The 11518-nt window shown below is 44.5% G+C and overlaps 1 protein-coding gene across 2 annotated transcripts in view; it reads left to right on the top strand.

The window, feature by feature from the left end:
* The window catches only part of KRT72 (keratin 72), an 18468-nt gene extending 7625 nt beyond the window's left edge, over window positions 1-10843 (top strand). Inside the window, exons 3-9 of one of the 2 annotated variants that reach the window (XM_006883864.1) lie at window positions 3505-3565; window positions 4054-4149; window positions 4881-5045; window positions 6124-6249; window positions 8815-9035; window positions 9833-9867; window positions 10653-10843. In XM_006883864.1, the coding sequence (XP_006883926.1) occupies window positions 3505-3565; window positions 4054-4149; window positions 4881-5045; window positions 6124-6249; window positions 8815-9035; window positions 9833-9867; window positions 10653-10843 (895 nt within the window). The remainder of the gene's footprint in view (window positions 1-3504; window positions 3566-4053; window positions 4150-4880; window positions 5046-6123; window positions 6250-8814; window positions 9036-9832; window positions 9868-10652) is intronic. The other variant, XM_006883865.1, reaches the window with a different exon arrangement.
* The last annotated feature ends 675 nt before the right edge of the window (window positions 10844-11518 follow it).

Raw genomic sequence — 11518 nt, 5'->3', positions numbered from 1 at the left:
AAAATATATAGATAGTTATAAAGAATGTAATTTAAAACATACATATCAACTTAACATTCTAATGGCTATATTAGCCACTTAAATGTATGCATTTAAAATATTAATGAACTATTCCTATTGTGTGTAATAGTTTCATTCCCATACATTGTGCATTATAAAATTAATCACCATTGATCCATGCCTATGATTACCATACCTTTTTAGGTCCCCACTGGATCCTTCCTAATTTCTTTAACCCCTTACTCTGCCCACGCAACTGTATATAAATGAAACACAATGTATATAAATTTTGTATGTAAACCAATATTAAAAAATAATTTAAAAAGATTTATGAACCAGCTCTACCTTAAAAATAATAAATTTATAACCTTGATCCTTTCAACATCTGTTTGAGCTACAGTTTTTGTATCACTTTTTCTACATAAGTTGATCCTAACATAATGTCTTATTCCTGAAGTCTTCCACTGATTACCCTGTAGTTGTGGGTGTTGTGTGCCCTTGAATAGGAACTGACTCATAGCTGCCCCTCCAGTTGGTTTTCAGAGGTGTAAATAGAACAGAAGGAAATGGCCTTTCTCCTGGGTGAATTTTAATCGTCAACCTTTGGCTTGGCACTCCAAATCCTTACCACTAGGCCACGAGAGCTCCCTGTCACAAAACATAAGCAAATGAAAATTTTAGAAAGTTCATTCCGCGATTCTAAGTTTTTAAAAGTTAACAGGAAGTTGTCAAAATGGCAATGTTTGTATTTACTCTGTTAAGATCATACATCATGAAAAGAAAACGTTAAGTTTGTAAAGATATTTCTTATTGAATGAGCTAAGTGGAGAAAATTTTTCATTATTATGTCCATATATGAATTACAATTGTTGCTAGAATGAGATAGAATTCGGTATCAAGTCTAATCTTTTTTTCCACCTCATTCTTACGTAAGTGCTAAGATCTCTGTTCACATAAATTGATTTTAATGGAGGGAGTTTCATAAGAGTAGTGTTACTCAGTTTTTTTAATGTCTTTCCAGTCTTACTGCTTTTTCTTTTTCCCCACAGCACTCATAATTTTCTAGCACACTGCAGAATTTACGTATTTATTGTTTTATAATGTATTTCCTCCCCTTCTCCTTGTTCCATGAATATAGGGAGATTTTCTCAGTGATTTCTCCCAAGTGCCTACAAGGTGCCCAACAGTCAAGAAGGATTTCTTAGATACAGACTGATTCATCATTAAAGACAATTGTGAACATTCTTATCTGCTCATTTAGATCTTTATTTTTATGAAAGCAGAAGTTAAAACCCATCTGATTTACAAAAATGGTTTCTTTCTTAATCAATAAATTCCATTCCTTTCTCAATACCTAGGATTTTGTTTTTCTGAGTATTATGTTTTATGTTGGAAAAACCCCTCTGACTTCATTTCTAAATTTAGAAAAAAAATGCAAACAGACATTTTGAGGAGTATTTTAAAAACCATGCAACAATAAAGTAAGTAACACATCTTGTACAATCTCTTAAATTCAATCATGACTATAACTATGTAGATCTAACACAATCCATTAATTTATGCATCAAAATATGATAAATGTGCTTTTAATATATTTAAAAATTATGTTATCTGCAAGTTATTACTAAGATCAATAGTGTGATAAAAATATATTACACACACACACACACACACACACACGTGTATTGAATGCTGGCATTTGCTTTCCAGAAATAATGAAATAACACATAATTTAAAAATAATTTATAATAAATTAGTGCTGTTAATCTTGACAGATAACATGAGCAAATTTTTCTATGTATTTTGTGAAATAAACACATAAACTATCAAAGTGATTTGATCTGGTAGCTAGTATACACTTTTATTTTTATTAATAGGAAGTGGGCAATATTAAACAATTATTAGGAGGTAGGATGGATTATAATAGAAGTAACTATTTCCATATATATATGTTGGTTTAAAAATGTTTCTACTACATACATACAATCTGAGATAAAGCATAGGGACTGGTTTTTGTAGGTTTTATCCAGAATAATTTGAAACAGTCTCTGAAAGCATTTAGTCACTGTTAGATAACTTTTCTCACTGACCTGTACTGCTTCAGCCACTCAGAATGCTCCTCTTTGCAGCTAATGAGGTGACATAAGGATGAGGGGAAAGCTGAAAAGAATTTCTTAAGTTTAAACATACTGAATAAAAGCCTTTTCTATAGCATTAGGTGTTTCTTATTCTCTCATGAAATACACTGAAAACCCACTGGAGGGTCAGCTATCGGTCAATTCTGACTCAACGGCTCACAACAAGTATTTCTTATCAGTGTTCTGTTTGCTTTGCTCTCACAAGTGTTCTTTGAGAACACTTCTTTGATAATAGTAAAGGATGGAAGAGTTAAATAATCAATAATCTTACCTCTTCAATCTACAGTGTATCCGAATTAATAATCTCCCAGCCTACCCAGACACCTTTTTTCTAAGGCTTTGCTTCACCCAGGGCAGAAATATGTGCAAGGAATACAAGAGCAAATCCTGGTGACCCCAGGGTTGGCATCAACTTCTTAGATAAAACACCAAAAGCACAATCCGTTTAAAATAATTTGTAAGTTGGACTTTATCAAAACTAAAAGGTTTTGCTCTGTAGGAGAAACTGGAATACTGTGCAGTCCAAATGGAGATGTGATTAACCAAGAAAGGAACAGTTTTGGAGTGGTGTTCAGGAGGTTTTGTGCTGCAGGCCAATGCATCTTGCTGAAGTACCAGATGATGGAGGCAGCAGCTTGCTGTTGTAGTGGGTGGCTGTTACGTACAACCACCGGACTGACGCAAAGCTGACCTTCCAGCAGATTTTCAGAGGCAGTTAATCATATGAGAGGAGATTGCTCATCTTTCTTCCACAGATGGATTCAAACTATGTGCTTTTGAGATTGTGGCACAACTTCTTAACAGTAGACCACCAGAGCTCTTGTAGTGGGAGAGAGGGTAAAAGTAAAAAGTAGGCAGGATCGCAGTATCTGCTTGATATCTTAACTACAGGCACATTCTCAGGCAGGTATATTTTTTATGAACGACTACAAATGAACTGATAAAGCTTCATCTCACATATTTCGGGCATGTTGCTAGGAGAGGCTAATCCTTGGAGAGGGACATTATGCGTGGAAAAACCAGATGTATTGACACAGTGATTGAGGCAATGAATTCTACTGTGTCAAAAATTATGAAGATGGCACAGGATAGCCAGGCTTCAGATCTGTTGTCCATGGGGTTGCTATGGGTCGTAGCAACAACAACAAACAAACAGAAGAACTGGAAAGGAATTCCTTTAAAACTGCCTTGCTTACAGCCCCTTTAGGAAGAAACCATGTGCATTAGGGATACATGGACCCCCAGTTTGAAGACTGCCACTCTGCTGCATCCCTTGGCACAGAACTGATATTTCCCTGTTCAGTGAACATTCACAGAATTGAATTATCCCAGTGGTGATGCTCTCTCCTCTCTCCTGCCCATGTAGGTATGAGGTGGAGATCAATAGACGCACGGCTGCAGAGAATGAGTTTGTGGTGCTCAAGAAGGTAAGAGATGGGGTTGTTGTTATGTGCCTTTGAGTCGCCTGAGACTCATAGCGACCCTATATACAATAGCCCTAAACTCTGCTCTATCCTGTGCCAATCTCATTGTCTCTGAAGAGATGGGGTAGAAAGGGTCAAAAGCCCAGAGGGCATCTTGAGCGGACAGCACAGTGATTGTGTAGGATGGGATGGGAAGGGACACTAGGAGGTATGCAGGGAATACTGGGATTCACATTTCCCAGCTCCTCCCTCCAAACCCTTGTCTGGGATGCCTGATGCTCCCAAAATCTGCCAGCTTAAAACCCAGGAATTTTGCCATACCGCCAATGTAACCATGTGCAAATTAGCCATGTTAATTTGCTGAATGATATTGAGCTATTCCCTGCAAAGCCTGACTTGAGGGGATAGAAAAGGCCATTTGCACCTGGCTCTTACCAGGGAACCGGAGGCTCCTCTTGGCAGCAGGCACCTAACTCTCACTTGTCTCCCAGGACGTGGATGCTGCTTACACAACCAAGGTCGAGCTCCAGGCCAAAGTGGACTCCTTGACAGATGAGATCAAATTCTTCAAGTGTCTCTATGAAGGGGTAAGATCTTAGCTGACCTCTCTTTTGAGGTCTGCTCTTCTTACAAGTGGCTATGGCCCTTGCCCACGGCCTAGGTGATTGTGTGGGCACAGGGTTGAAAGGGAAAGACCATTCACATCAGTGCACCTGTCGGACATTTAGCTAGGTTTTTGTGTAGACCATGAGGGAGAAGAACTGATTGTTGTTTTCAAGGAGGGGACTGTCTGGTAGGGAAAAAGAAAGTGTTGTTGAGTTTTAAGAGTCAAGGAAGGGATGATGAATTCTGCCTTAGCTGTCAGAATAGGTTTCTAGAAAAATTAGAATGCTGATGAAGATTTTAGTGGGGGTGAGGAAGGACATGGTGTTCCAGGCTCAAGAAGCCATAGAGGTGATGCTTTAAAAGCCTGAGAGGGACAAGGGCACAGGGTGTGGGAGGATGCAGAAGCCTGGAGAGGGTCAAGGCCACTGGGCCCCCCCACAGGGCTCAGAGTACTGCAGAAAGTTCAGACTTGTTTTTTACGGGGGAAGGGGAGTCACTGTGGGATTTTAAGAAAGAAGGTGTGAAATGTGGGTAGGATAAATTTTGTGTGCATGACGCAGAAGCAAGTTTCACCATTTCGCACTGAAAGCTCAAGGTCTTTATTCTCATCAGCATGGCAGGCTGCTGGGAGCAGAAAGTGGTGGCGAGGCATTTACCCCAGGGAATAGGGAATCTCTTACTGGGCCTCCTCTCCCTACTGTCTGTCCTCCAGGAGATTGCTCAGATGCAGTCCCACATCAGTGACACCTCTGTCATCCTGTCCATGGACAACAACCGTGACCTGGACTTGGACAGTGTCATAGCGGAAGTTCGTGCCCGATATGAGGAAACAGCCCTGAAGAGCAAGGCTGAGGCCGAGGCCCTGTATCAGACCAAGGTGAGAGCTGGGGGCTGGGTGAGCTGAGGCTCTGTGACTGCAGCGGCTGCCTGCGTCTAGGCCTCTGTTTATGTGTGTGCGCATGCGCACACATGCATGCACCCGTGGACATGTATACGTATGTGTGCATGCGTGTGTTTCTGGCTCAGCCAAGACCTCCAACTTCTTGGTGCTGAGCCTAGTAGTTTCCTCAAGCTCAGAGAGCGCATCCACAGTATGAGGGCCTGCTGGGTTTATCCCTTTCCTTGCCGTGGACTCTGGCTGACAGCCAAGTCCACAGCAACCCTGGGAGACCCTGACAAGCGTCCGTCCGTGGATAAGCCACTGATCTCCACTTCTCTTCTTGTTCCCAACTTCGGCAAAACAAGGATAATACATTTGCAAAATATAAAAAAATTGGAATAGTGAGGATAGGAAGTTCCAACTCCCCAGAAGTCTTTGTATTTGTGATCCCAGGAGTTCTGTTGAAGCAAGGCCTTCCTATCCAGAGGGAAAGGAGGGTGTCCCTTTCCTCCTCCTTCACCCCATAACTTTCTTTCTCTCCCCCCTTTCTCCTTTCCTCCTCACTTGTCGGTGCACTGTTTGGGTGTTTGAGAATGCCTGTGGTCAACCCTCCCTGTCTCAAAATTTAAAAACACCTTAAGCACTCATGTTGGTATTATGTGCCATTGGGCCAGAACTGCCTCATAGCTGATCCTCCAGTGGGTTTGAAGAGGCTGTAAATCACCTGGGAGGAGATTGCCCATCTTTTGTCCATGGAGCAACTGATGAATTGGAACCACCTGCCTTTGGGTTGATCAAACATCTCCTTACCCTTAGGCCACTAGAGTTTCCTAAACACCCATTGTTGTTGTGTACCATAGAGTCAGAACTGACCCATTGTTGACCCTCTGGTAGGTTTTCAGAGGCAATTAATCACATGGGAGATTTCCCATTCTTCTCCTATGGAACAGCTGGTGGCCTTGAACCATGTGCCTTCTCGATTGCAGTGCAGCTTCTTGCCACTAGGCCACCAGAGCTCCCTTAAATACCCACAGACAGATAAGTCTCCACTCTTCTTCTTGTCACTCAACCCCAGATCCAGGAGCTCCAGATGGCAGCCGGCCAGCATGGAGATGACCTGAAACATACCAAGGCTGAGATCATAGAACTTAACCGGCTGACCCAGAGGATCCGTTCAGAGATTGGGAATGTGAAGAAGCAGGTGGGTCTCTGAAATGGGTCGGCTCACACAAGTTCACTGAGCAACAGAGTATGGAAGAAGGGGAAGAGGTATTCCCTGCTTAGGGAGCTTACAATCCATCTGAAGAACAGTCTGCATGCATTTGGAAAGAAAAGGCACTTCTGTGGCCACTCTGTACATGTGGGAGTGTTGAGAGGACATGGAGGTGAATGAGGCTGGGAGGAAGCCTTGGGCTGAGAAAGAGAAGGTGTCCAGGGAAAAGGATCTAGGAAAAGGAGCAGGGATGCACATTACGTGTGGGAAGATGCTCCATCCTCCTGGTGCAGACTGCCTAATCAAACAGAGCAGCTGTACTCCCAGAGCTTCACTTGCAGAGGATTTGACCTTTGGTAGTCCCTGAATCCACCTGAATATTTGTCTCAAAGGAAAGACTGCAAGTCTTTTAAGTTGGACCACTTTTACAAGTGGTATGTAGCAGAGGATCTGACTGGGTAAGGAACCGATGAGTTATGAGCTGCTGTCAAACTGGGTAGTGGAAGTTACACCTCATCCAGAAGTTTGCAAGTCCCATGTGATGAATCATGACAAGCAGTAGGCTTTAGGACAGAGTGGAGAAAGGAGCACCTCCCACCCTAGCCCCAGGGCTCTGCACTGTGCATGGCCTTCCCTGTGGTTGTGGCTGTGCACTGAGGTCTCCCTCTCTGAGACACATTACTGGGGCCAAACGTGTGGTTCCTGATAAACATAGAAAGGTGTCTCTTGACTTCTAATGAATGGCCTTTCCTAATATGGTGGAAATAGGCAACTCAAGAGTTTCCCAGTCAACTTGCCATCTCCTTCAATGCCCCCTCCCTCAGCTCTGTACACACACAACAGAGGAAAAAGAGGGGGATGGGTCTCCTCAGTGCACTGGGCTTATGGCAATGGAAGGAGGAAGACTAGTGTTAACTAAAAATTTAGGTTGCTGTTTTATTTTGTTTTGCTTTGGAATGTTTCTTTTTTTTAATTAAGATGTGCAAAGTATTTGAAGTATTTGATTATAGTATTTAATAGATAACATGCAATATATTCTTGTTAAGAGGGCTTATTAATAGAGGAGACTTTTTTTGAAAATGAGGAGAATGATGTCATGTTATGGAGGTCACAGAAAGCATAAATGGGGAACAATTGGGCATCCCAAAAGAAATCTTGTTTCCACTGTGTTTCTTCTGGAAGCCCTCAGTCAAGTTTCTTTTTGTGCCTTTCTGGTCCCTTGCAGCAAGGAAACCTATAGCTTCAACTGCAGAGTATTTTGACATTTGGGGGTCCCAGAATTTGTTTGCATATTTGTTTCAAAAACAACTAGGAGTTCATCTCCTCTCAACTTGGACTGCATCCACAGGGCTTAAGACTTTGGTGCTCCAGGTTGACCCTGACCTTGGCCAATGAACAAGAGCAGAGGAAGGACACTGGCTGAATTCAGATCACAGAGTTTATTACCACTTCCTGAATGAGTAGCTTGTCACAACCCCGAAAGCAGGGCATGGTTTTCTGTGCTTGGGCAACTGGATCTTTGGTTTCTCTGTTGAGGCTATGAACCATTCATTCAAAACACAGTGGTTACGTTTTCTGAAGCTGACCTGGCCAAGAAGTTTTTGTGTCAGCTGGATGATCATCCCATTTGACCTCATGTCCAGTTGCTTTGTTTGGGATAAAGCAGAATTGAGAATTGAAAGGAGACATCCCTGAAAGAGAACTGAGTGCTTGATCAAAACCCAACCCGCTGGATCAGGTCAGCCACGTGCCACAGGATAGAACTGCTCCATTGGGTCTTCTTGATTGAAATCTTTACAGAAACTGGTCCCAGATCTTTCTACTTTGGGACTATGGGGTTTACCTCTGCCATCAATGCCCCATAAACCTTGGCAGAGGGAACAGAACATACACTCAGAACTCCAAGACAGAGAAACCCACCTGGGAATTTTCACTTTAAGGCAATCCTAGAGCCACAACTATACTTTTCTCTAGCAAGTTACATGTTTCCACATAATAGAAGCTGCTTGTAAAACCTACTGATTAGACCAAAGTATCTTTTAAGTCTACTGTTTGGTTGGCATGAGCCCCTGGAGAATTTTGAAGGCCAGCCTTTAAGTGTGACAAGTTGATGTGATAGATATTATAATTACAGAATATGAGTCTAACTTTATCTCCACAATTTATAGGATCTCCCAAGGTAGTTTTACACTATGGGGCTGAATCAAATCCAACCTCTCAGGAATTTTTATCAGGATAGGCATTAGAATCTTGTGGCCAGTGTCAGAGAGAAGGGAGAGGGTGTGGGCCATATGCCAAGTGTCCCATTCTCGGGGAAGTGCTCCTCCACTCCCCAAGGTCAGGAATTTTGACCTTCAGATGCTGAGGCCTGAGCTTGAATAAGTGCACTTGGAGTTGGGGGAAGGACAGATGAACTTCTGGGGAAGTCTAAAATTGGACAAACCAGGAACATCCAAAGCACTTACCTCAGTCAAGCCCAGTGAGAGCAGGGTGTGCAAGCTGCACCTCACCACTGAGAGCTGACTCAAAGGGCTGAATCCATCTGCCCCTCAGTGTGCGAACCTGGAGACGGCCATCGCCGATGCAGAGCAGCGAGGGGACTGCGCTCTGAAGGACGCCCGGGTGAAGCTGGACGAGCTGGAGTCCGCCCTGCACCAGGGCAAGGAGGAGCTGGCCCGGATGCTCTGTGACTACCAGGAGCTCACGAGCGTGAAGCTGGCCCTGGACATGGAGATCGCCACCTACCGCAAGCTGCTGGAGGGAGAGGAGTGCAGGTGAGGGCCCAGGTGTCCTGTGTGTGAGCCAGGTATCACTATAGTATGGGAAGGTGGGATGTAAATAGATTGGTTCTGTGGGGATTCGCCACAGGGAAGGGGCTCACCCTCATTTTGGCAAAGGCAAAGTTAGCAAGTTACAAATACAAACTCCATCATTGGTGAGTCAATTCTGATTCATCGCAACCCTACAGAACAGGCTAGAACTGCCTTATAGAATCTCAAGGCTATAAATCTTTATGGATTTCAACTGCTACAATCCCCCCCCCCAGTGATGGGTGAGCTCAAATTGCAGTCTTTTTGTTTGCACCCAGGCACTTAACCACTGTGCCACCAGGACTAGATTATAAAAACACTAAAGAGGTGGCGAGAGAGAAAATTTTTATCAGTAATATCTGAGATACTTCTTGACCTTAGTGAGCTGTGGTTCTTGGTGGTGGATGGGGGAGGGGGCAAGATGGCCTCCAATAGTCATTCAAGGTCGAAGTCACTCTGACAAAGCCTGAGGCCCAGAGAGGGTGAGTTCATTCCTTTTAATGGCTCAGGGCCAGTGGCATGACTGGCGAAGAACAAAGACATTAGGATCACACACAACAGATGGCACCTGTTTGAGTAAGGGCTGAAGCCTGTAGTTTATAATTTTAGTTCTCCAGTTCTTGAGTGGTCTCACGGGGGCCAGTGGCGTGGAGAGGGAGCTGGCATGTTCCAGCTGAGAAGCTAATCAATAGAGAAGACTGCCTGGATGCGTGTGGATTGTTTGTGAAGGACTTGTCTAATTTCTTCTTTTCCTTTCTCAGGATGTCTGGTGAATATCCAAATTCTGTAAGCATATGTAAGTATCTGCAGGGCTTGGTCCTGCCCAGGGGTCCCCTGATCAGAAATCGGGGTCCACTAAATTCCATGACACAAAGGAGAAGCCAAAATAACATAGAGGGATCTGGAGAGATTTAGGGGCACAAATAGTGGGGCTCGCTCCAGTCACTGAGGGGGAGCAATGAAATGGAGATAAAGAGTAACATAAAATGCAAAAGCACAACCTTTTGAAAGATTAAGTGATACCCAACCATGAATGAATAAGCTAAAATTGAGTTGTAAGAATGAACTGACTGGTAGCATTCTGTCTCTACTGAGGCCAGGAGCAAGTAAAAAGCCTGTGAGGGCTCTAAGAGGGACTGAGGGCAGCCTGGAAGGCTGAAGGATGCAAAAGGACCAGGATCAAGCACATCCGGGTTTGAGAGTCAGAAAGAGTGCAGGTGAGGTGCTGCATTACTGAGATGGAGATACTCCCAGCATCCCCTTTCTCCAGCAGCATCATCCAGAGCCCTCCATGGCTTGTCTTTCTGCATGATAGAGCCTTTTCTGTTAGGAGCCTGATCCCAGCACTGAAAGATTAATATAGACTGATACAGGAAAGGGCCAAGTTTGAAAATGAAGCCTCATCAGGCCAGTGCTGAGGTGTATCTCCTAGTAAATGGAAAATACACAACAGAGAGATGTGTCTGAAGGACATGAAGCCACCACAGGGCAGAGAACTAAGGAAATGGCTAGGATGCCTGGAAGGGCTCTTAAGCACTGTGCAGTCTGACCCGGGCTGGGCTCTCCTCTCACCCTCTCCAGCTGTCATCAGCAGCACCAACGCTGGGCCAGGCGGAGCGGCCTTCAGCCTGGGCTTTGGCTCCTCAAGCAGTTACAGCTACAAACCTGCAGCCACCGATGTCAAGACCAAAGGCAGCTGTGGCAGCGAATTCAAGGATCCCCTTGCCAAAGTTGCGGGCAGTGGCTGTGGAACAAAAAAGGCCTCCCGATGAAGGGCAGAGGAAAGCACCTTTCTCTCTCCCACCTCCGTGTTCTGTTTCCAGCCAACAAGTGCCACCTTTCACCACTGTCCTGACCCCAGCCCCCTCCCAACGGTCCTCAGGAGAGTGATGTTCTGATGGGGCCTCTCTTGGTGGCCACACCTTCTTAGTCCCCTTCACAGGGTCACTGCTCCAAAATGCAGAGAGAACACACGTTCCCAGGCTCTGGCCCCTCCACCCTTGCCTCTCTTGGGTCTTCACTGCAAGGGGCTCTCTTTTTCCTGTGAACTGGATCATGCCCAGTTCGCTGCTTTTCTTTAAATAAATGATTGATGGCATTTGGTTCTTAGGATGTTGACATCAGCATTGCTCTTCCTTTTCCTCTAACTCATGCTGAATCCTGTTGGACATGGATCTTTGCTGTCTGTGGACCAAAGGTGAGATGGGCATCGGGTGACAGCTGATCTTAGGTAAAAGCTGGATTTCACTATCGATGCTGCTGCCCCGCAGCCAGAGCACTTCCTGTGCAGTGTCACCTGTCCACACAAAGGCCCTGGGAGATGGCTGTCACCACTCCCATAACGCGGAGGCCTCACACAGCTACAAATAGGAAACACAGAACTGTCAGATCTTAGAACATTAGCTTCACTTCTAGCTCAAGCTTCTGAGAATCACTTGTCATGCTGT

The sequence above is a fragment of the Elephantulus edwardii genome, unplaced genomic scaffold (genome assembly GCF_000299155.1).
Source record: "Elephantulus edwardii isolate Elephantulus edwardi_28Jun2011 unplaced genomic scaffold, EleEdw1.0 scaffold00030, whole genome shotgun sequence".
Classification (NCBI taxonomy): domain Eukaryota; kingdom Metazoa; phylum Chordata; class Mammalia; order Macroscelidea; family Macroscelididae; genus Elephantulus; species Elephantulus edwardii.
The sequence above is the reverse complement of the archived record's forward strand: the minus strand, read 5'-3'. Positions and strand labels throughout refer to the sequence as shown.